This window comes from Lipotes vexillifer, unplaced genomic scaffold (genome assembly GCF_000442215.2).
Source record: "Lipotes vexillifer unplaced genomic scaffold, Lipotes_vexillifer_v1.1 scaffold18, whole genome shotgun sequence".
In the NCBI taxonomy this organism is placed as follows: Eukaryota; Metazoa; Chordata; class Mammalia; order Artiodactyla; family Lipotidae; genus Lipotes; species Lipotes vexillifer.
Genome location: NW_006782126.1, coordinates 829244 through 855086, shown reverse-complemented (window position 1 = coordinate 855086; position 25843 = coordinate 829244). Strand labels below are relative to the sequence as shown.

Here is a 25843-nt window from a genome sequence, read left to right as displayed (position 1 = left end):
GGGAAAGAGGAAAAGATGACTGACTGCAAGGCTTCAAGCTTGGGTGACTGTAGAATTCTGGTGCTATGGACACAAGGAAACCCTTTCTCTCCCCACCCCTTGCCTCAGGTTTCTCAGGCCATTGCTTACCTGATGTCTTTGGATGGCTGATTTCTTTTTTCAATTTCATTCACTAGCTCAGTGACTGTGCTGTACAGGTCTGCCACTCTGTCTTTTTCTGGAATGCCTTGTCATAACCGTAATGGAGGCATATTTGAATTTAGAAACTTCATATTTCTTAAATCTTAAACTCCGCTTACAAATTGGTTTTGAATATATCTCTCTAGTTGCTTCCAAATCTTATTTCATATTCTAGATCATGTAGATGTCTCTGGAAGGACTTTAGCATCTATGCCTCTGTTTAGGGGCATTAATAGGATCCTACACTTTTTACAATTAATATTGTGTTTGGAACAAAATATTCTTATGGCTTCTCAATATTATGTAATCATTATTTTCTCTTCTGTTTTATATTGGAATTATATTTTCCGTCCCATATCACAAACAAACAAACAAACAAACAAGCCTGGCTTGGCTTTTGGCTTTTCTCTTCCTGCCAAATTAGTACTTTCTACTCTGACTCTGAAGACAGTTGGAGAAACCTAGAACATGAGATCTTGTTTTAACCAAATGATCTGTCTGCCATGAATGCCTGATTTTAGTACAAGGAAATAGCAGGAGGGGCTAAGGCCACGGTCCTCTGGTTGTCTTTCTTTTCTTCTTTTTTTCTTTCTCTTGAGTTCAGTTATTCTGATTACTAAAAATGCCTTGCTGTTTGACAAAGAACAGGAATTTTGAGTTTGTACTGGGGTTAGGTTAGCCAGGTTCAAGGCTCCAGCAACATTTAGAGAAATTGTTTTTAAGAGAGCAACTTGGTAATAAAGGCCTTATACAAAAAGAAGCGACACATCATAAACAAGTCTGCAGTGTTCTCTACTCGTGAAAATGGCCTTGTGTTGACCCATCTAAACTTACTGCCTAGGTGTTCTTTGGGATCCAGCGCACCCATTTGTGAGATAGCTGCCCTGAACTAGGGGAGGTAGAGCAAAACTCACTGCCTATCGCGATGGCTGCCCTGATGTCAGCTTCATTAGTTCCTGAGCTCCTGCCAGCGAAGTTAGCAAGAACTAGTGCAGACCTGGAGTCAAAGTTGAACAGAAGGAGCTTCCACAGCAGCTCACATGCAGCCCTCCTACTCTTTCTCTCCACTGGTCACCTAGTCTGTGCGTGTGTGCGTGTGTGTGTGTGTGTTTCTGAAATAGTACATGAAGGATGGGAAATTACATGTCTTTGTGGGAAAATGCAGTGTTTCGGTTTCTCACCGTTTTAGTCAGCTGCTCTTGTATTTTTCCAGACTGTAAATGTATTTTGAGCCTATTAAAATCTATTCACAGTGATTATAAAAAAAAGGTAGGAACTCAATGGCTCTTTCCCAATTGCCTTTTTGTCCAGTAACAAATACCCAAACACTTTTCCATTTTATTCCCCTTAGTGGTGGCAAAACTATCCTACTCGTCCTTATGGAAGAAAAGTATCTCTGCCTTTAATTTCTGTGCTGGTAGCATAGCAGGACAATATGCTCCCTGGGCTGGCCTATCTGTCCAGGAGCATGAATTTTGTGGCCTCTCCGGCTGAGAAGCACAGGCTCCGGTCGCGCAGGTGCAGCGTCCAAGGCTCACGGGCCCAGCAGCTCCGCGTTATGCGGGATCCCGCTGCACCGGGGCACGAACCCGTGTCCCCTGCATCGGCAGGCAGACTCTCAACCACTGCGCCACCAGGGAAGCTCAGGAGCATGGATTTTGACAGCTGCTTTTAAGAGTTTGGCTCCCTGGTGAGGGCGCTAGTCTCTCGGGTGTGGGAGAAGGGAGAGGTAGAGAGGACGGGAATCCCATTTAGATCACAGGCACAAAAGAACCAGGAAGTAAGAAGAAATTATTACAGTCTGTTCCTAGCTCAGGATGTTAAAGGCAGAAGCCTGGGCCGGTTGGTTATTCATTGGCAAAAAAGAAAGAGCAGTGGGGGTCAGGACTGGTCAAACCACAGAGACAGACCTGACACGGGAGAGAGCTGCTGGCAAAGGTAAGACGTGGAGATCTTACCTGGAGTTCACTTCTTTCGCTTGGTAACTTTTTCTTGGGACAAGAGGCAAGAGGACTCTTTTCTGTTCTCAGACGTTTGTCTAAATAAAGCCCTCTCAAATTTATTTTTGTGGTGGGATTCCTAAGCAGACAAGAAGAAAAGTCACTCTCCCACCGAGCAGCTGCCCAGCTCCCACCCGGTTTTGCTCTGGGGCAGCAGCTACGGCCACAGAAAGCAAGCCGGTGAGTCTCTCCAAGCAGGTCCACCGGACTGCTGGGAACCAGAGCTCGGTACACGCTCCCCAAACCTGGAGGACTGGTGCTGATTTCAAAGTTTCCAGGTGGATGAAGAGAAAGTGTATCTGCAGAGAGTAAGGGGAGAGGGAGAAGCCCCTCTCCCCCACTGCCCACGGGGGCGCCATGGGTAACATCTGCCTGAGGCTCCGGACGTACCTGGAGCCCTGTCTCCCCTGCTTGTCTCAGGAGGCAGACAAGTCGGTGGTGATTCAGAACCCGTGGACTGTCTGCCCCCCCGATCCTCCCCAGCCGCCACGTCCGGAGCCGAAGAGAAGCCAGGGCCAGTACTTTGTGGCTCTGTTTGATTACCAGGCTCGGACCCCAGAGGACCTGAGCTTCTGCGCGGGCGACAAGCTCCAAGTCTTGGACACGTCCCATGAGGGTTGGTGGCTCGCCAGGCACTTGGAGAAAAGGACAGACGGCTCCAACCAGCAGCTGCAGGGCTATATTCCTTCTAACTATGTGGCTGAGGACAGGAGCCTCCAGGCAGAGCCGTGAGTAGTACACACATTTTATTTCTCAGCTCTCTGAGGGCGGGTAATGAGGTTTCCTTCTTACCTATCTGCAAACCCACTAATTTTCAAAGAGCTGCCTAGAAAGTATAAGGAAATACTGGCAAGAATCTTCTAATTGAAACACACCTCCCCTGCTAGGTGAGAGTGAAACTGGAAGGTAACTGTTGAAATGACTTCTATTAACAGTTTGTATACCCACAGGCCCTGGGTGCATTTTCATCAACATAAACGAATGGTGCATTTAATGCTCTATCTTTTCTTTGGCTGTAAAATAAGTCATGCCTCACTTTAACATAGAACTGCATCTCATTTGCAGGTATATCATAGATCTTCCTTAAACTACACTTGCAAATCTAAAGTCCAGCTCTCTCTTTTTTTAAACTTTTGGAAGCATCAACTCCAGTTCTGATAGGCACACACAGGGGTAACTAATGTAGAAGGTCACATTTAGAAGATGCTACATTTTCCCAGTGAAATCATGACTGGATATTTTTGAGTCCCAGATATGGAGTTATGCTACCCAAATTATGATATCTTTTGGGTTTTATTATGATTAGAAACTAGCCAGCTACAGATGTTTAGGAAGTTTTAACAAGAAGAATAATGACAATATTTCTCCAGAGAAGGAGATTAAGACTTTACCCTGATATTTGAATAAATCCTATGAGTTGTAGTGGAACCAAGGAAGAAAACTTTATGTACTTATGCACGTATCCATCCATCCACCCATCCATCCATGCAAGTGTCAGGTGGAGTAGTGGCATGTGGGGAGAAGGGGCAGGGTTATGCTAGTGGTAGTTGAATATAAAGTAGATAAAGCAAGGTCTTGACACCATTGTCATACTTGGGGTCTGGTGTGTTGAGAAGCAGGCTCAGACTGCTACTTGCCCTAAACTTCTTGCTGCCTGGTTCCAGTGAAACCTAAGACTGGGAATGTCTCTCAGGACTCATTTTATAGAGTGGGTCCTTAGTAGAGGAACCTCTGGGGATTCACTCATTTTCTCATGTGTTTTTTCTTTTGATGTGAGCTGCAGCATCCCTTACTGGCCCAGGTAATAAAATTGTAGGAAGAGCCATGGTGCATTGTTGCTGATTTCCAAACTCAAATTCAAATACAAAAGGGGGTTGGGGGGCTTTTGAGATTCTTTCCAACGCCAAGGGCCTGTAAATGTTAGGAAGTGTCTTATTTTACACCTAGATAGAAATCTCTTCCATTCCTATACACTAACAATGAAAAATCTGAAAGAGAAATTAAGGAAACACTCCCATTTACCATTGCAACAAAAAGAGTAAAATACCTAGGAATAAACCTACCCAAGGAGACAAAAGACCTGTATGCAGAAAACTATAAGACACTGATGAAAGAAATTAAAGATGATACCAACAGATGGAGAGATATACCATGTTCTTGGATTGGAAGAATCAACATTGTGAAAATGACTATACTACCCAAAGCAATCTGCAGATTCAATGCAATCCCTATCAAACTACCAATGACATTTTTCACAGAACTAGAACAAAAAAATTCACAATTTGTATGGAAACACAAAAGACCCCGAATAGCCAAAGCAATCTTGAGAAATAAAAATGGAGCTGGAGGAATCAGGCTCCCTGACTTCAGACTATACTATAAAGCAACAGTAATCAAGACAGTATGGTACTGGCACAAAAACAGAAATATAGATTAATGGAACAGGATAGACAGCCCAGAGATAAACCCACACACATATGGTCATCTTATCTTTGATAAAGGAGGCAAGGATGTACAATGGAGAAAAGACAGACTCTTCAATCAGTGGTGCTGGGAAAACTGGACAGCTACATGTAAAAGAATTAAATTAGAACACTCCCTACACCATACACAGAAATAAACTCAAAATAGATTAAAGACCTAAATGTAAGGCAAGACACTATAAAACTCTTAGAGGAAAACATAGGCAGAAAGCTCTATGACATAAATCACAGCAAGATCCTTTTTGACCCACCTCCTAGAGAAATGGAAATAAACACAAAAATAAAGAAATGGGACCTAATGAAACTTCAAAGCTTTTGCACAGCAAAGGAAAACATAGAGAAGACAAAAAGAGAACCCTCAGAATGGGAGAAAATATTTGCAAATGAAGCAACTGACAAAGGATTAACCTCCAAAATTTAGAAGCAGCTCATGCAACTCAATATCAAAATAACAACCCAATCCAAAAATGGGCAGAAGCCCTAAATAGACATTTCTCCAAAGAAGATATACAGATTTCCAACAAACACATGAAAGGATGCTCAACATCACTAACCATTAGAGAAATGCAAATCAAAAGTACAGTGAGACATCACCTCACACCAGTCAGAATGGGCATCATCAAAAAATCTACAAACAATAAATGCTCGAGAGAGTGTGGAGAAAAGGGAACCCTCTTGCACTGTTGGTGGGAATGTAAACTGATATAGCCACTATGGAGAACAGTATGGAGTTTCCTTAAGAAACTAAAAATAGAACTAGCATAGGACCCAGGAATCCCACTACTGGGCATATACCCTGAGAAAACCATAATTCAAAAAGAGTCATGTACCACGATGTTCACTGCAGCTCTATTTACAATAGCCAGGACATGGAAGCAACCTATGTGTCCATAGACAGATGAATGGATAAAGAAGGTGTGGCACACATATATACAATGGAATATTACTCAGCCATAAAAAGAAATGAAATTGAGTTATTTGTAGTGAGGTGGATGGACCTAGAGTCTATCATACAGAGTGAAATAAGTCAGAAAGAGTAAAACAAATAACATATCCTAACACATATATATGGAATCTAAAAAAAATAAAAAGGTTCTGAAGAACCTAGGGGCAGGACAGGAATAAAGAGGCAGGTGTAGAGAGTAGACTTGAGGACACTGGGAGGGGGAAGGGTAAGCTGGGACGAAGTGAGAGAGTGGCATGGACATATATACACTACCAAATGTAAAACAGGTAGCTAGTGGGAAGCCGCCGCATGGCACAGGGAGATCAGCTCTGTGCTTTGTGACCACCTAGAGGGGTGGGATGGGGAGGGTGGGAGGGAGACGCAAGAGGGAGGGGATATGGGGATACATGTATACGTATAGCTGATTCACTTTGTTATACAGCAGAAACTAACATAACATTGTAAAGCAATTATACTCCAGTAAAGATGTTAAAAAAAAAAAAGAAAGAGAATCTGATCTTGTTTTTGTCCTGATCCGTCGTGGTCACAGAGTGGCCTTTTCTGATGTTGGTATTCTGTGACGTTGTTTGTGTTCAAGAGGAGAACACCCAGGCCTAGTCATAAGTGCCAGGCAAACTCCTGGACGCTAGGGTCTGCTTTTCTCTTTTTCAGCCAGCATAATACAGATGCTGCTAAATGCTGTAGAGTCACACAACTGTCTGTCATGTAGCATGCACTTAAAAGTAATATCTTGGGCTTCCCTGGTGGCGCTGTGGTTGAGAGTCCGCCTGCCGATGCAGGGGACATGGGTTCGTGCCCTGGTCCGGGAAGATCCCACATGCCGCGGAGCGGCTGGGCCCGTGAGCCATGGCCACTGAGCCTGCGCGTCGGGAACCTGTGCTCCTCAACGGGAGAGGCCACAACAGTGAGAGGCCCACGTACCACAAAAAAAAAAAAAATATATATATATATACATATATATATATCTTAAGGGATGAATGAGGAAACAAATACGTGGCTGAATGTATGCAGACATAGAAGAGACAAGTCCTGGTTTGGGGAGAATCACACCTTTCTTTCTTTCAGGGTTCAGCTCTCATGACCCCCTTCCAGCCTGCTTCTGGAGCTTGTACTTTTATCGTATAATGGCTAGTTGTACAATTTCTCTCTTTGATATAAGACTGTGAAGTCTTTGAGGGCAGGATACTTGTGTTTCCTGTATCATGCCTGGAAAACTATTTAAGGCAGTGCTTGTGCTCTAGCGAATTTATAATCTCAGGAGGTGAGACTCTCTATCTCCTCTTGAAGTTGTAGATTCCGTGTAGTAGAAGCACTGTCCCATTCACTTTTACTCAATGCTTATTGACGGGACAATTCAGTACGCATTGTTGAACATGGCAGAAGGGAAGTAAAAGTATATTCAGGGAATGGGAAGTTGTACAGTTTAGTTGAAGCATTTACGGAGAGAGCAATGAGAAATCTGGAAAAAGAGGTTGGGATAGGTTTTGGAAAAGACCACGTGTGCCACGTTAAAGAGTTTGGGTTTTGTCTGATAGGAAATAGATGGAAATAAGAACTTTGAAAAGGCAGTGATGATGTGAGAATGGAATGGAGAAGAGAGAGGCTAGGCAGGAGTAGGGAAGTTGTACCAAATGTCTCCAGCATGAGGTTGTCAGGGTTTAATTTCTAATTGTGGTACTGTTTAAAAAAAAGAAGAGTAGGAATATGAACAATCTCATGAATGAAAAATCGAGAGGACTTAGGGGAAGGGAAATAATTAGCACTTTTAAGTACCTTTGATGTGCTGAGCACACAAAACCATATATATGCGCTAATTTAATCTTTATAATAGCCCTGCAAGGCAGGTTTTCTTATCACTGTTTTTAGGATGAGAAAATTGAAACTCAAATTTAAATAAATCCAAGAGCATTCTTATCTGGTAAATAGTAGAGGCAAAACTACAAATTAGATGTAGAAGAGAAAGAGAGAGAATTAAAAATGTTATTTGGGACCTTGTGAAATAGTGAGAGAATTATACATTTCATAAAGTGCTTCTTATTAGGGGGTGTGGTTGAAACAGAAAAGCTGACAACACATTTGCTTTTAGGCATGTTGAATGTAAAGTACTAATAAGTCATCTCAATGACAATGTCCAGGAGAAATGTAGAAATACAAAACTTTGGGCAAAAAGAAAAGTCTATTTTGTGAAGATAGATTTTTAAAGGCATTCACACCGAGGTGTTATAGATATTGCAGGAATATAAGAACTGCAGGGCATTGTAGGCTTTGCAAGGATTATGAGAACCATAGTGTGAGACTCTAAGAAACAGAAGGGGCCAAAGATTAACTCTTTAGAAATGCCTGTAATTTATGTGAGTAGGTGCGGTGAGTAGATTGTAGTAACAGCCCAGTTTTTTATACCTCCTTACTACACACTCTCGGGTAGTTCCTCCCACACAAAATCTTCGTTGACCATGGAACTTGCTTTGGCCGATGGGACGATAGTAAACGTGACAAGAATAGAGATTGAAAAGGGCTTGCATGTTGGGGCTTGCTTTCTTATTGCTCTTGGAGTTCTGTAACTACTGTGGAAAAACTCAAGCAAACCTCCTGGAGGAGGGAAGACCATGTGAAGAGAAGCCCTATTTTGTCCCAGCTGACTTACCAGCTGAGTGGAGACTCATGAGCCCAGCTAAGGTCAGTGGAGCCCATCCCAAATTGCGCACCTTTAGATTCCTGAGTTAACCAAACACAGTCAGTTCTTGATATCTATAGGTTTTGTATCTGTGTATTCAGCTAAATGTGATAAAAACTAGTTGGAAAAAAAAATCCAGAAAGTTCCAAAAAGTAAAACTTGAATTCACCACATGTTGACAACGGTTTACATAGCATTTATGTTGTATTAGGTATTATAAGTAATCCAGAGATGATTTAAAGTATCTTTAAGGGATGTGCGTAGGTTATATGCAAATAGTACACCATTTTATATAGGGGCCTTGAGCCTCCACAGATATCAGTATCCTGGAGCCAATCACCCCCAGATAAGGAGGGAAGACTGTAGTTGTTATGAAGCAAAACCTAACTCATACAGGGAAGAAGAGCCCCTGAAGGAAACAATGAGCATCTTACTCAAAATAGGAAGATAAAATGTCAAGAAGGATGTTTTAGGTCAAATGCGGAACAAAGGTCAGAGTAATGAGGAAGAGGTAAAGACCATTAGATTTGCTGGAAGATTACTGGTGACACTAAAAAGCAGTTTTATAATGTAAATACAGATGATGTCATTCAGTAAAGAGAGTGAGCGAGTTATAACTAGGAACTTCATGCGTGTCTGGGACTCTGAACTGGGAGGTTACGCTGAGCCATAGAAGAAGTATTGTATGATAGGGCTCTACATGTGGGACTTGGGTCCATCCTGAGAACCTGAGCCGAGGAAAAGCAAAATTAAAAGTCACAGAGGCAGCTAAGTGGAACTTAGCTGCCTCTGTCTCTGAGCAGAGTATGCAGGGTCCTAAGGACTGTCTGTTTGGTTGGGATTTACCAAAAATTTCACTTTCTCTAGGGCATCAAAGTTGGTAGCTTTTAAACATTCTCTGATAAGTTTAGATATTTAGATTTAGAAGTTGGGGCAGAGTGAGGATAAGTCAAGGGTTTATCTTTAGTGCAGTTGGGCCTTCCCAAAATTGTTGGCAAAATTAAAGAATTTTTCTCTTGAGTGCTATCCTCCCCAGTTTTGGGGTCATGTGGAAAGACTGAGCTTAGTTCAAGGTCTTAAAGTACAGGCAGCAAATATATGTAACTTTTAAAGAAGATTGTCTGTGAAGGTAAGCCCTGTTGTCTTCTATGATATACTATAGTTATAAGATATTCCTCGGTTTAACTTCAGGCTATGATCATGCAGAGAATACAATGATGTTTCAGATAAAAACAATAGAAAAGTGACTCAATATCTTGTATCTGTGTTAGACAGTAGTTTATAGGAATCAGGCACATATTGGTGTTGATGCTGAATCACTACTCTGTACTACCTCTAATTAAAAGCCTCACTTTAAAAAGCAGTAGTTTAGGAAAATGGAAAGTCATGCTATTGATTTAGCAGGTCCTGGTAAAATGGTAGAAAGCAAAATAGTTACATGATAATTAATGGAGATCAAAGGATCCCAATAGACGATTTTTCTCTTATGATAATTTTGGTGCTTACTGAAACCCCTGATATCTTTTAAGGCATAATTGTCCATTTTCTGAAAATTTTAATGTTAGAAAATATTCTAGTTTACCGATGTTTTTTTTAAAAAAAGCAACTTAATTTTTTTAAAAAACATGTTTGATAAATACAAAACAATATGTGCAACTTTAAGGTAAGATTTAAAGCATGATGATTAATGAACATCCATTTAACCAGCTAGCCTATGACCTAGACTATAACTAACAATGAGCCTATGAGTTCTTCCCCTCCCCCATCTCTATAGTAAAACCTTTTCCTAGGCAATGTTGATAGCAATTCAATTTCTAATACTGAAAAGGATGAAGTGAGTGGCATGCAACAGCATGGGTATGTTTTTGAAATATGTTGAGTGGAAAGTAAATTTCAAGAGATGGCATATAATATGATTCTAGTTTATGAAGTCTGCAAATAAAACCAAATAATATATTGTTTAGGCATGTTTATTAGTAAACTATAAAATAAAGTAGGGGAATGATAAACAGCTATTTGATTTATTTGAGTATTGTAGATTCTATGCTTCTGTTGAACATTTAAAGAAATGATTAAAAGAATGATTTTCATGATTCAATCATGAAAAGTAAAGGTAACAAATATTCTGGCCAAAAGTTCAAATGTAGATACTGTGATTGATCAGATATTGTTTATGACTCTGCCCTCCTCACAATACTATTTTCACTGAATTATCCTTTAATATTATCCTCCTAATATAAGAAAGACATAAAAAATTATAGCTTTGGGGACTTCCCTGGTGGCGCAGTGGTTAAGAATCTACCCGCCAATGCAGGGGACACGGGTTCGAGCCCTGGTCCGGGAAGATCCCACATGCCGTGGAGCAACTAAGCCCGTGAGCAATACTGAGCCTGTGCTCTAGAGCCCGTGCTTTGCAACAAGAGAAGCCACTGCAATGAGAAGCCCGCACACCTCGAAGAAGAGCAGCCCCGCTCGCGACAACTAGAAAAAGCCCGCGCACAGCAACGAAGACCCAACGCAGCCAAAAATAAATAAATAAATAAATAAATTTATTTTTAAAAAAACAGCTTTTGCAATTACTGTTGTCATTATGCACTCTGACTTTTAAGATACTCCTTCCCCAAATTCCAGTGACAAGAATTCTTAACCTTAGACCATGAACTCCTAAAGGTTATAGAGAGGGGCTTGAGACAGTCTATGAACCCTCTGAAATTGCATATAAAATTTGTGTGATGTATATTTGTGATGTATATTTGTGCATTTGTGTGATGTATATTTGTGCATTGTGTGATGTATATTTGTGCATTTTTAGGATAAGGGGTTATAGGTTTTATGATATTCTAAAAGGAATGGTGTTTAAAAAGTGTAAGAACCTGTTGTAAAATTAGCACAGGCAAAGTTTGTTTGTTTCTCTTGAAAAATTGATTTACTTCCTTATAGCAGATAATAAATTCTTAATTTATTATACATCACATTTTTATTCTTAGCTACGAGGAAGCTCAGAGTCCAGTTAAATGCTTGTTCACAATAACTGTATTTGACCTTAATTCTGGCTTATTTTCTTCCTTCTCTCTCTCTTTATTTTTTAATTTTTTAAATTTTTTTGCGGTACGCGGGCCTCTCACTGTTGTGGCCTCTCCCGTTGCAGAGCACAGGCTCCGGATGCACAGGCTCAGCGGCCATGGCTCACGAGCCTAGCCGCTCCGCGGCATGTGGGATCTTCCCGGACCAGGGCACGAACCCGTGTCCCCTGCATCGGCAGGCGGACTCTCAACCACTGTGCCACCAGGGAAGCCCTCTCTTTATTTTTTTGAATTCTTTTTTATTTCTACTTTCTAGAACATAATATTGAGTTTTGTAGGGGTCTGTTGTTATAACCTACTTTAATACGTAAATACTGATGATCAGTCTAGACATGTTTTATGTTTTAGGATCTTAAATTATAAATAAAAATAATTTTATATCTTTATATACTAATTAAAGAGTACTTAAAAAATTGTCTTTCTGAGCTTTGTTGAGCGACTAGTTCTAAGCCAAACTGACAGGTTGTTTGATAGAATACGATTAAAGACTGTTGGCCAAAAACCTACCTCGCTACTCCCTTACTTCGCTCCCACTTTGCTTTTCTGGCTCTAACACTGGTTGGTGCTGTTTCCCCTGCCTCTTACTTGTTTGTTTCATTTCTTTTCAATTTCAACCAAGGGCACACATCTTTGTCTGCTGGAGAATTTGATACAACCTCCTGGCCATTTCTCCTTGTTTCCGGGATTGCAGTCAGCTTGTGTTTGTGCACATGTGTAGGATTCATTCTGGTTATCTCTTGATCTGCAGAGTGAGGCAGAAAAGTGCCCTCACTAGAAGCTTCAGCCCTGTGTAAGACCCACATGCATTAGAGGAGAAACACACAAGGAGCCAAGAAAAAAAAAAAATAGAGACAAAGGGAAGGAAGGGACATAGTAGTTTAAAATGTCGGTAAAAAAGGCAGATGAATTTTTAATAAACATCAGAAAAGGAGATGTAAGGAACAAACCGAAGATCCCATAAGCTAAAATAAAATAAAGTAAAATAAAATAAAGTAAAGCTAATGTTTAAGGAATACAAAGTGAGAGTATGTGAGAAATTAGAGAGACTAGGAAAGAGGATTTAGGAGCGGACAGACAATATGGCTTGGTTTGTAGTTGAGGGAAGACTAGGTAAGGATACTTAGCATTTCCATGCTAAGAATGGAAGTATGTCAGACAAATGTGTTCTGTAGGGAAGTTCATGATTCTAGGCTTATAGTATTTAACTGTATTAAAATAAATATCCCTGGAGCTTTTGCTTTTGTGTTACATAAGCATTTATAGTAAGGAGACTATAGCCAACGTAACTTTTCAAAGGCAGACTTTCTGTTGGGTCCATAGTGAAGAAAATAAAATGCTAATCATTGTCACTGAAAGTGAGTTAAACCCTTTTCTTCCCTCTTTCTACCACCCAAAAGATATGTTATATTTTAGGGTTCATCATCTTTCACAATGTAAAAAGAAAAGAACCCACAAAAATATGCGTATTCATCATACAGAGAATGAAACCAAGTGACTTCAAGGACCTAACAATGAATTGGCCTCCTGCCTGGACTGTGGGCAATTTGGATGAAAGCACATTGATAGTGATACAAGAAGTCTTTTACATTCACTAATGGGGAATTGGCTGTATAGGCAAAGTGGTAAAACAGAAGACTTCTGTAGGGAATTAGAGGAAGTTAACAGCTTGCTTGCTCCCACTGGTTGAGAAGGTCTCACAAAGAAAGTACTCCATTAGGGCAAACAAGAAGGATTTATTATTTGCTGATTTGTCAAAGAAATACTATGTTCATAATAGTAAAACCAACTTTTGTTCTGCTAACATGTTCACATGCAGACTATGAAGTCTCTTTTTGAGGAAATAAAAGAATAGATAGCTGAACATTTATCAGGGAAGGTTTACATAAGCTTCTGCGCAGTTCCAATGATGACTTTTCCTAGGACAGAGGTCACTTACTTTGCTTACCTTACCTATACATTTACCTTTGCAGTTAAGAAGACTAATATTTTCTTGTAAAGCTATTTCATTTATTTAATGCACAAAATCCTATTTTTTTCCTTTTCAAAGGAACATTTTTCAGTTTGACTTTGAAATTAACTTAATTGAAGCTAATCTTCTTCAAATGCAAAGAAAGAACATCTCCCAGGAATCTTTGCTTAACAGTTCTAAGAAGATAAAATATTTCAAAAAGCATTTCGTTTTAACATTCTGAGTGCATTGTTGCAGCTGACAGAGATCACTGAACATGCTTAGTGGTTTAGTTTTGTATCGGGGTTGTTATGAGAAAAATGATCCCAACTTGTTTTTCAAACCTATGTTCTTATCCATTCGACATATTTTAGAAACAATTGGTTATTATAATTTTGTGCCATTGTAAAGAAATAGGAGTATAAATAATACACAGTTTAGTTTGATCCAGCAGAAAGTAAGTATATTTGCTAAGGGTAACCCAGGTAATTGGCAAGGTTACTGCATTCCTGGAGCTTAACCTATCTGATGGATCTCAGTCCCTGCTGAAAGAGGGGAGCAAACTATCCTTATCACTGGAGGTTTTGTCATGGAGAGAGGCTTTGTCCAAGCAAAGAAGGTAACTTTGTCATTTCTTCTTAAATTGCTTTTCTATTTTTAGAAACCAAGTATTTGGTCAGACAAACTTATTAAAAAAGAGCAGACAGATCTCCTACTGCATGTCCTTTTTCTGTCCAGACACTTTTCCTAGAATGGAAAATTGAAATGAAATCATGTTTAATGGAACTTAGAGGTAATGGTCATTGAGAAAGAGAGCCAGATGAAGAGAAAGAAAATAGATGGAATGAAGACAAGACAGAGGAGACGAAGAGAGCATAAGGAGAAGGCAATTTCTATTACAGAGGAAAGTAACGAGTGTCAATCACTGAGCATGTTCTTCTCTACTGTAAATAGAAACCACAGAAACAGACATTCACCCTGCTCACTATTGATTTGTGAGAATTTGTTGCAACACAAAAATTCATTACCTGTTAGCTTAGCCACTAATATTGAAAAAAGCAAGTCAGTACAGTGGAGTATTAAGGGAAACCTTTAATAATAGCTCGATTAAGAGGTCAATGAGTTGGAAAGCTTGATTTTAACGAGTGGCTACACAATTTACATGACAGTTTCTCTTGCTTCTACCTTTTTTGATTCAGTCATTTTGTTACATTTAGTTCAAATGTATTGACTGTCATGCACAATACTTTGCTAATCAAATATGTTAGCAGATTATAACTTTGAAACAGAATTTTTCAATCAATGTTATTAGGTGAAAAGTTTCTGGTAGTATGTATTTGGTGGGTGCATAGGAGTGAATAACGGCTGAGGGGGCATATTGAAAAAGAATTAGCAAGTTTAGAATGTGCCTGAATCTTAAGCATTCTGTAGGTTCCACTGAAATTGAATCTATGGATATTCATTTCTTATAAAAATTCTTGACCTCTCTTAAGGTCACCACTATAATTTAAATTCCAGTTAGTAAAGAATTAAATTATTTTTCAGAACTAATTTCCTCTTGGAAAGCTATGCAGCAGCAAGCAAATAAAATCAACATTCTTAACTCTTAAAAACAACCCTTAACTCCTCTCCCCCTCTGGCTATTGCACATAATCTCTTCTCTACAGCAAACCTTTGAAAAATTTGCCTTTACTTGGGGTCTTTTTCATTTTTTTTCCCTCTATCTCTCTCTCAACCACACTCCTTCTTTAAATGTTTTTACTATATAAATTTTCCAACATTTACAAAACTGTAGAAAACAGTATCCCGTGTCTCATCACTCAGCTTCAACAAATATCCTTATACTCCTTTTTCCCACCTCTACTCCCACCCCACCATGGGTTATTTTGAAGCAAATCCTAGACATCATATAATTCAATCTGTAAATTCATTTGTAAGTATCTCTAAAATACATGAAATTCTCTTAAACAAACAAACAAACATAGAGTATAATGATCACTCCAAAAAATATAAAATAACCCTAATATCATCAAATATCTGGTCAGTGTGAAACTTCCCATAGTTTTATAAACCTTTTCTTAATATTTGGTTTGAATCTAAATTTTTGTGGATTTATTTTGTGATTTGTTTGTGAATCCAAATAAAGCCCATACATTACAGTTGGTTTATTTGTAACTTTTAATCTCTCTTAACTTGGATTCCTCTTCTATGTTCATTCTTGGTACGTTCCTTGAAATGTATTTCCTTTGCTTCCCAAGCTGGATTTTGCAGACTGATTCTCTCTTGAATTGACTGCAATCAGACTTTATCACTCCAGGAAGCTGCTCTTATTAAAGGTCACCAAGAAACTCCACATTGCAAAATCCATTGGTCAGTTCTTAGTCTTCATCTTAGTTATCTTACCAATACTATAATATTTAACACACTTGATAACTCCACCATCCTTAATACACTTCTTTTAATTGATCTCCAGGATACCCAGTCACCTGGTTTACTCCTGCATAACTGAGACATTTGGGCTGGCACCCTCTCTTCTCCCAGACCATTAAATATCAGAGTGCCCAGTCCTCTGACCTTGATCCCCTTCTCTATCTGGCCTCATTTTCTTGGTCATCTCGATCAACTTGAGACATGTATACTTGACATCACTATATCCTAATGGAAGTTTCCAAATTCCAGGCATTTCCAACACTTCCAAAACTGAGCTCCTACATTCCACCTATGAACCTGTCCCACTGTCTTCCCCAGCTCTGTCAATAGCAACTATGCTTCCATTTGCTCGGGCCAAATATCTTGGAATCACCAACTGCCATTTTCCTTTCAGACTTCACTTCTCATCAGTCAGAACATCATTTTGCCTCTATCCTCAATAGATATCCACAAATCAGTACCTTACCAGCCCCTGCCATTGTCTGGTCCAACTCATCTTGATCTTTCAATCTGGCTTAGTGTGATAGCATCCTAACTTGCCTCTCTGATTTGACTGTTGCCTTAAAATATAATCTATGCCCAACCCAGCAGGCAGAGTGACTCTGTTAAAATGTCAAAAAATTAAAATTACTTCTCTGCTTGAAACTCTCCAGCAGCTTCCTGTCTCACTCAGAGCTAACTCCCAAGTCTCCTTGCAGTGACCCGCCCCCCCCGCATTTCTACCATTACCTCTCTGACTTCACTCCTCATTTCTTTCCCTTCTACCTCTGCCACATGACTTTTGGCGGGGGGGAGGGGGAGTGTGGATCTAGCTGAAAATGATTTTGTAAAATTTTGTTTAGAGTCTGGAATTTGAATTATTATTGCTCATTAAACTTGTAAGACATAGGGAGAAATAAAGAACTTTGTAGGTGTTCTCATAGATGCAATAACTTGCTCTACCCTGAACCGTTGATATACAAGGTGGCCAGATTACTCCTAAATCATTAATTTTGATATTAAGGGAGAAGAAGTCTTTCTTGGTCCATGAATATGTATATTCATCCTAAGAATATTGGAGAACATAACCAGTTTCAGGTCTATTGATTTGGTACGAAAGACTATTATTTTCACTTAGATTTTGGAATTGAAGAGTGGCCTTTTAATTAGCTTGTGCTGATGTTTCATCTGTGTTTGGCATTTCAAACTGATTCTCTTTAATAAGGGACAGCCTATGTGCCATTGTATAGTTTTGAGAACACAGTCTTTCTTGCTCATTGATGCTGAGGGCAAAAGGGGAAAATCTGGGAGTTGAACAAATTGGTCTCTTGTACTAACATCAGCAAAAGGCTGTGTTATTACTAAACAGGTATTTAGATTTCAGTCCAGGCATTTTATCCTTGACATTGCATTTGCTTTTCTCTTATTTGTGTCTTTATAGGAGAATTTTTCTTAATGAATTCAATGCAATGTATGCACATCTAAAAATAGCTCTAAACACACAAAAATAATGAGTAATTCTGTTGTCATCATGTAAAATTACCTTCTGCATCTCAAATGTTTCTCCTTCCCCTAAGAAATTAAACACAAACATGAAAATATAAATAAATATGTTCTTGCTGTAATGCTACTTGACATTTTAACTATAATTAAAAGGACTTCGAATATTAACCAACATTAATTAACAATGTAAAGTGCCTTAAGCATGAAGTGTAATAACAGTGCTGAGTAGATTAGGCACATTCATCAGTACACTTCATGCTTATTAAAGATTTGTTTTTGAATGCTGCATTATTAAACAGGTTTATTATGCCTACTATATGAATCTTGAGTTTCTGCTATATTTGTTCTGTAGATATTACTCCTTCCTGAGGCTGTTGTGGTGTTGAGATCAGGCTCCATGATCTGAGTATGCAGGGTAAGAGGCTGATTGGAGGTGTGGTTCTGGGAGAAGCAAAGCTGCCTTCTGTTTTTGATTTTGGTTATGCTAGTATTTTATTTTTCTTAAGTCCCAAAGTGCACGGGGGAGTTGAGGGGGAAAGCAGAAAGGAGGGAGAATAATACCTCAGGGGTCCCACAAAATGCTATTTCTTTTGGTGTGGTATGCCTGGCACTCTGTGATATTGCTAACTTACTTCCAGTGAATCCAAGAACTTAGCAAAAAAGCATTCCCCAGGTTGTGCTATTTGTGGATTCTGTTCACTTATAATGTCTATGCCGGTAGTTTTCATTCAAGCAGCTTGTGGCTAGAATGGCTTTGTGCCTTAGCCGCCCATCTTCTCATGACATTACGTTGCACAGTCCCTGCCTTGGACACTTTTTATGAATATTATAATAATTTTCAGTTTTCCTTTCTTGTAGATACTGGCAGGCTTCTCTCTCGACCCCTGATCCTACCTCTGAATAGTTCTTTTTGACCAGTGTCTCTAACTACCCTGACTCACTCCTGTACATTAGCATTAAATGAAAAAAAAAACAACCCTCAAAAGTTCTTGTTTCACTTTGAAGTTTTCTTCTAATTTTTAAAAACCTTAATCTTTTTAATCATATTTTTTCTTCTTTAAGCCATTAACATTTTTTTGTTTACTGAATCTGTTGTAGACCTATAATACTGGTTTAAAAATCTTCTGTTTTCCCTTTTAATTTCAAGTACTTCTTGCTTTATGTTATTTTAATTTATACTATTTTATACATATTAACATATTTTAACTTTTAATTATGATTATCAATTACAATGACCTTTTTATTCTGATGCTTTCAAAAACCTCCAAAGTCTACTTCTTCTAAATTAATATTGTTTTTTCAAGATTAAAAAAATTAAGTGGGGCTTCCCTGGTGGCACAGTGGTTGAGAGTCCGCCTGCCGATGCAGGGGACACGGGTTCGTGCCCTGGTCTGGGAAGATCCCACATGCCGCGGAGCGGCTAGGCTCGTGAGCCATGGCCGCTGAGCCTGTGCATCCGGAGCCTGTGCTCCGCAACGGGAGAGGCCACAACAGTGAGAGGCCCGCGTACCGCAAAAAAAAAAAAAAAAAAAAAATTAAGTGGATAAACGTCTATCTAACAATCTACTGTTATTATTTCTGTATCTTTTTACCTTTCGTGCCCCAAATAGTAAAACATGCAGTTATATTTGGTCTTTTAAACCAGTCTTAAATTCTATGACTTGATGGACCGTTTAGGCTGCTTATATCCATTATTCATTATATAATATTCATTTGCTTACATAATATTTATTGTTATAAGTATTGTCATTTATCATCCTATTTGACACTTTAAAAATTATAGCTCCATGTCTCTTTTCTATCGAGGGTCTTTCTTTGGGACTGTTTTTATTTTGCTCTACTAATATGACGGATGGAAGTTATTTCATCTTAAAGAGTAGAAGTGTTTAAACAGTGCTAGATGATTTAAATATGTTTTCTCATTAGTCCTTTCATCATGTAATTAGTAATTATTATCTTCGACACATCAGTCAGTTTAGGGTGGTCCATGGCCAACTCTTTAAGGCCTGATCCTAACCCTGTGGGAGCACATCACTCTGCATAAAGCAGACATGATGGCCGTGTCCAATACTTTTTGAGATTTATTATGAACTCCTTATCATCTCTTCCCTACTCCATACCCTTATTTCTTGCCCCATATTGATACCTTTCTCTGTTTCTCCAGGTCCCAAGTCATGGCATCCTTTACTTACAGGCTGCATTTCCCTTCTTCTGGTAAATCATTTGTGAGGATTATCTCTTTAATAACTCACCTTTTGTCTTCTCAAGATCTTTCCCTTTCTGATTATTCTTGTGGGAAGAGTAGCCAGTTTTCTCTAACTTGAATCCCTAAGAACTTGGCTCCTTGAAGGACCCATTATTCACATACCTGACCCTTTTTCATCAGTGAAAACAAATCTTTATCTATCTATCTATCATATGTTATTTACTTATGGTAACTGATGTTTGATCTGCTCTGGCCCCTTTATTGTCCCTATTATGCTTTGGCCATGAATGTGGGAACTACTTAAACGACAACAGCAACAACATCAAATTTCTAGGCACTATTACTCAAGAATCACCCTAGGTGCATCTCTTCTTCAGTCACTTAGAATTTCCTTACTAATCAGTATGTCTTGTTTGTCATCTCACTGACTTCAAACATTTTACTGGAAAACTGGGGCACAGGAATTGGTGCCCTGTGGGTTTTTCTCTGTCATCTTTCTAGAAGTGGATGTTTATCTCCTCCTTGTTCTTTTTCTTTACCTTTTTTTTTTTTAACTTTATCAATATATGTTATTTTTGCTTGCTGTTCAAATTTGGTTCCTTGAAAAGAGTAGCAGCTCAATTTCAACTAATAATTTGGATACCTTTAAATATATCACACAGTTGATATTTTGACATCTTGTGCCACAGTAATTTATAATTGCTACAACCATTAATGCCTGCAGCATAGATAAAATAAACCTCAGTTTCTTCTTTCTAGGTCTTTTATTTATTAAACAAGAAAGCATATTAAATTATAAGCAAGTGGGATAACTGATTCCACTCTGAGCTTTAAGAGACTGGGCAATTTATAAACATCGGTTTGATTTATTTATTTTATTTATTTATTTTTTTTAACATCTTTATTGGAGTATAATTGCTTTACAATGATGTGTTAGTTTCTGCTTCATAACAAAGTGAATCAGTTATACATATACATAAGTTCCCATATCTCTTCCCTCTTGCGTCTCCCTCCCTCCCACCCTCCCTATCCCACCCCTCCAGGTGGTCACAAAGCACCTGTGCTATGGGGCTGCTTCCCACTAGCTATCTGCCTTACGTTTGGTAGTGTATAATCAGTTCTATTTTAATTGAAGTAGAGTTGATTTACAATGCTGTGCCAATCTCTGCTGTACAGCAAAGTGACTCAGTTATACACCTAGAGACATTTTTTTAAAATATTCTTTTCCATTATGGTTTCTCCCAGAAGATTGTATGTAGTTCCCTGTGCTGTATAGTAGGACCTTGTTGTTTATCCATTCTAAATGTAATAGTTGTAAACATCAGTTTTTTAAGTTAAACATTTTATTTTGAGATAATGGTAGGTTCACATGGAGTTGATAGAAATAATACAGAGAGATTCAGATTCGGTCCCTAATGGTAACATCCTTCAAAACTATACTGCAATATCAGAACCAAAATATTGATATCGATGTAGTCAAGGTTCAGGCAGTTCCATCACCACAAGAATCCCTCTTCTTACTCTTTTGTAGTCAGCCACTGCCCTGCTTCTCACCACCCCACTCCTGTTTCCTCCAGCTCCTGGCCCTGTCCCCTGAAAACTACTAATCTCCATTTCTTTAGTTTTATTTCAAGAATGTTACATAAATGGAATTATGCATTTTGAGATTGGATTTTTTTGCCACCCAGTGTAGTGCCCTGGCAATTCATGTAGGTTGTTGTGGGTATTAGTAGTTTGTTCCTTTTCATTGCTGAATAGTATTCCATAATGTAGATGCACACAGTTTGTTTAACCATTCACCCACTGAAGGGCATTTGAGTTATTTACATGTTTTGGGTATTATAAGTAAAGCTTCTATAAACATTCTTACTCAGGTTTTTGTGTGAACATAAGTTTTCATTCCTCTAGGATGAATGCCCAAGAGTATAATTGCTAAGCATATGGTAGTTGCATTTCAGTTTTATAAAAATTAGCCAAACTGTTATCCAGAGTGGCCGCAGCATTTTATATTCCTGCCAGCAATGTATGAGTGATCCAGCTGCTCTGCATCCTTATCAACATTTAGTATTGTCATTTTTTATTTTAGCCATTCTGATAAGGGGTAATGATATCTTTTGATTTTAATTTGCATTTCCCTAGTGGCTAATGATGTTGAAGATCTTTTTATGTGTTTATTTGCCCTTTGTATATCCTCTTCCATGAAGTATCTCTTTATGTCTTTTGCTCATTTTCTTAAAGGATTTTTTTTCTACTGTTGAGTTTTAAGAATACTTTATATATTCTAGACACTAACCCTTTGTCATATATGTGGTTTGCATATAATATACATATTTTCTTTCAGTCTGTATGTTGTCTTTTTATCTCCTTAATGGGATCTTTCACAGAGCAAAAGTTTTTAATTTTGCTGAGGTTCATTTTATCATGTTTCCCTATTATGTATCATGCTTTTGGTGAAAAGTTTAAGATCTCTTTGCATAGCCCTAGATTATGAAGATTTTTTAAATTTTACATTAGTGCATTTTAATTGGAGACTTACTTGCTGCACTCTTCTGAAGTGAAGTCAGTAGTCTTGATTCCAAAGTCAAAAACTATGTAAATGAATAAATGTATGAATTAGCCATAGTCTATATCACTGGAGTCTTTAAAAAATATTTTTGATGGTTTTAGCATTGTGAAGAAACACAAAGTGCCTCTACTGTAGGTACTGTCATGAAGGAAGAAGAGCATGGAATGGTAGGACTCCTGCTCTCTGTGCCTTATAGAGTTATTGGTAGATTACCAGAATAAGAGGCATCCAACAGAAATGTCGAGAAGGAAGCTAAGGTCAGAGGTCATGCAGCATGTAAAACATATTCATTTCCAGAGAGTAAATGGCAGACTTTGGACTCAAGCATAAACCAAGAACTTTTAGCTTGTTCTCCTAAGTGTGTTTACTGTCCTGTATTACAGAATCAATGTAACATGACTCATAACAACAAAGGATTATAACCCATGAAACGTTAGTAATAAGTGAGAACATTGCTGAAAAATAGACTATCAGAGAAAGATACAATCACATACCTTGGGAGTTTGGGCCTTCTAATAAGCCTGGTCTTTTAAAAAGGTCAAAATTATAAGAGCGTGGCTTCAAGCTTTATTATTTCTGAAAAGGGCTTGATTACTTTGAAAATATGTTCAAGGTTCAGGCATAAGTTCACAATGCCTTCATCAGTAGTGGTAGTTTCTTTTTAAAACTGAAAATTAAAATAATTTTTTACAGTTAAATAAGCATAGAGTTCATATATAGATTTTAAGATGAAGTTTATAGTCATTTTTCAAATAAAAGTGAAAGCAAACAATGTATTTTTGTTTACTTCTTGGTCTTAATATTTCCTTCTTAAAAAAACTAGCTAACCAGAAGCATAGCTTTGTATGACATATTGAAGATTAGATATTTACTTTCTTGACTTCAGGCTTTGAGCACCAGTTAGTCCCCTGAAAATGTGAGTATGTCTATACTGTCATAATCAAAGAAGCAGTGGCAGCCTATGTGGTATCATTTGACAGATGTTATGAGGCTGCACTAATCCCAGCTTCTCCTTTTCATGGAGCCTGGAATTTTTGCTGCCCTTTGAGTTAAAGCCTTCTATGCAGAAGATCTTTTTTAAAAAGGTAAATATCTTACCAGGGAAGTAGATATTAATATCCTCAAGAGACTCACATTTCCATACCCATCCCTTACCTGAGAATAGAATCCTAAAGAAGCAGAAGCCAGGACAGTTATATTCATATGGGGCATCTAAAAAGGGAGGGTGGTCATTTGTAGGTGCCCGAGGCAGCACAGATACATTTTATTAAAGGGAGATTTCTGAGGTCAAACTTTCCAAGTGAATCTTTTTTGCAAATGCCAACCTACTTATTTTCAAGTATAAGTAAGGAAATATCGGCATTATGAAAACTACATAGTATGGTTTTTTTAAAAAGTAAGTTTTATGAAGTACAGATTACACACAGCAAAATGCATGGATCCTAAAGTTACATTTCGAAGACGTTTGATAAATGTATACATACGCCCATATAAACAACACAATAATTAAGATGTAGAACATTCCCATTACCTCAGAAAGTTCCCTCATAGTCCTTTTCCAGACACTCCCTCTTCCCTTGCCCTTGGACAAACACTGTTGTGATTTCTTAGTTTTGCCTATTCTGGCACTTCACATAAGTGCAGTCCTACATTTATTTTTTTATGTCTTGCTTCTTTTGCTCAATATAATGGTTTTGGGACTCAACCATGTTGTTGTGTTACCATTAGTTTGATTTTTAGTGTTAAGTCCTGGTTCATTGTATGCTGTACCAGAATTTGCCTTTTCATTTTCGCTTTGATGGATATTTGGGCTGTTTCCCATTTTTGCCCATCATGAGTAAAGCTGCCATCAGTATTTTTTTTTTTTTTTGCAGTACGCGGGCCTCTCACTGTTGTGGCCTCTCCCGTTGCGGACGCGCAGGCTCAGCGGCCATGGCTTATGGGCCTAGCCGCGCAGCATGTGGGATCTTCCCGGGCCGGGGCACGAACCCGTGTTCCCTGCATCGGCAGGCGGACTCTCAACCACTGCGCCACCAGGGCAGCCCTGCTCTCAGTATTTTTGTGCAAGTCTATTTGTGGACACGATTTCATTTTTCTTAAGTAAATACCCAAGAGTGGAATGGCTGTGTCATAGGGTCAATGTGTGTAACTTTATAAGGTATTGCCAAATAGTGCTTCAAAGTGTTGTACTATTTTACACTCTTACAACAACATATGAGGGATGCTTTGTATCTTGCCAGTGTTTGATAATCTTGGTCTTTTTAATATTAGCCCTTGTACTGGGTATAAATGTCTCACTGTGGTTTAAATTTTCACTTCCTTAATGACTAATGAAGTTGAGCACCGTTTCCTGTGGGTGTTGGCCAGGCTTATACCTCCTTTTGTGAAGTGTCTGTCCAAGTCTTTTGCCCATTTTTAAACCCAGTATCTGGGCCTACTTGGAGTTAATTTCTATTGACTGCATTTTTTTCTTGAGTGTGGACCACGCTTTCCTGTTTCTTTGCAATACTGCTAATTTGGGGTTGAATAGAGGACATTCTTGCAGCTACTCTAGATTCTGTCACATTCTTCTGAGAATTAGTGGCATTCTATCTTAGTAGATAGTTAAACTTACTGGGCTTTAGCTGCACACTTTGCCTCTTACAAGGTATATAACTACTTGTATCTCTATCCTGTTCTTATTTCACCATTGACTGTGATGTTAGGTTAGGTTATGTAGTTTTTATTTTTAGTCCATTAACATGGTCAGTTACATTGAATTTTAAATATAAATCAACTTTCTTTATCCCCAAGTGGGGATAAGCCCCACTTGATTTGTTTTATATATATATATATATATATATATATATATATATATATATATATATATATATATATTTGGATCTAATTTACTGATATATTTTAAAGGTTTTGCATCTGGGCTATGAGAGATATTTATCTGTAGTTTTCTTTTCTTGAAATGTCTGATTTTGATATCACAGTAATTCTGGCCTTATAAAATAAATTGGAAAATATCCTTTCTTCTTGTATTTTCTGAAATGGTTTGTATGTAAGATTGATATTATTTCTTCCTTAAATTTTGGTAGAATTCACCTGTAAAGCCTTGGGGACATGGAGTTTCCTTTGTGGGAAGGTTTTAAATTATGAATACAATTTCTTTAATGAATGTAAGGTTATTAAAAGTTTATATTTCTCCTTGTGTTAGTTGGGTAAGATGTATTTATCAAGGGACATGTCTATTTCATCCAAGTTGTCAAATTTATTGACATATAGTTGTTAACAATAGTCCTTTATTGTTATTTTAATGTCTGTGGGAATCTGTGATGGCCCCTTCTTTAACTGCAGATATTGATAATTTGTTTTTTCCTTGAACAATATTGCTAGACGTTTATACCTTTTATTAATCTTTGAAAAAATCAATTTTTGTCTTGTGGATTTTTTCTATTTTTTGTTTTTTCCACTGTTGCTTTTATTATTTCTTTCCGTCTGTCTCTTAGGTTCAATTTGTTCTTCTTTTTTCTATTATTTTTAAAGGGGCTCTCTGGTACGGTTTTTTTTTTTTTTTTTTTCCTTGCGTTATGCGGGCCTCTCACTGTTGTGGCCTCTCCCATTTGCGGAGCACAGGCTCCGGACGCGCAGGCCCAGCGGCCACGGCCCACGGGCCACGGGCCCAGCCGCTCCGCGGCATGTGGGATCCTCCCGGCCCGGGGCACGAACCCGCGTCTCCCGCATCGGCAGGCGGTACGGTTTTGAAAAAGCACTGGGAAGGGTTTCCCTGGTGGCGCAGTGGTTGAGAGTCCGCCTGCCGATGCGGGAGACGCGGG

At 38.5% G+C, this 25843-nt stretch overlaps 1 protein-coding gene across 1 annotated transcript in view; it reads left to right on the top strand.

Annotated features, from left to right (window-relative positions):
* The first annotated feature begins 2537 nt into the window (after window positions 1-2537).
* FRK (fyn related Src family tyrosine kinase) overlaps window positions 2538-25843 on the top strand; it is an 85546-nt gene continuing 62240 nt past the window's right edge. Inside the window, exon 1 of the mRNA XM_007454996.1 lies at window positions 2538-2908. Coding sequence (XP_007455058.1) covers window positions 2538-2908 — 371 coding nt within the window. The remainder of the gene's footprint in view (window positions 2909-25843) is intronic.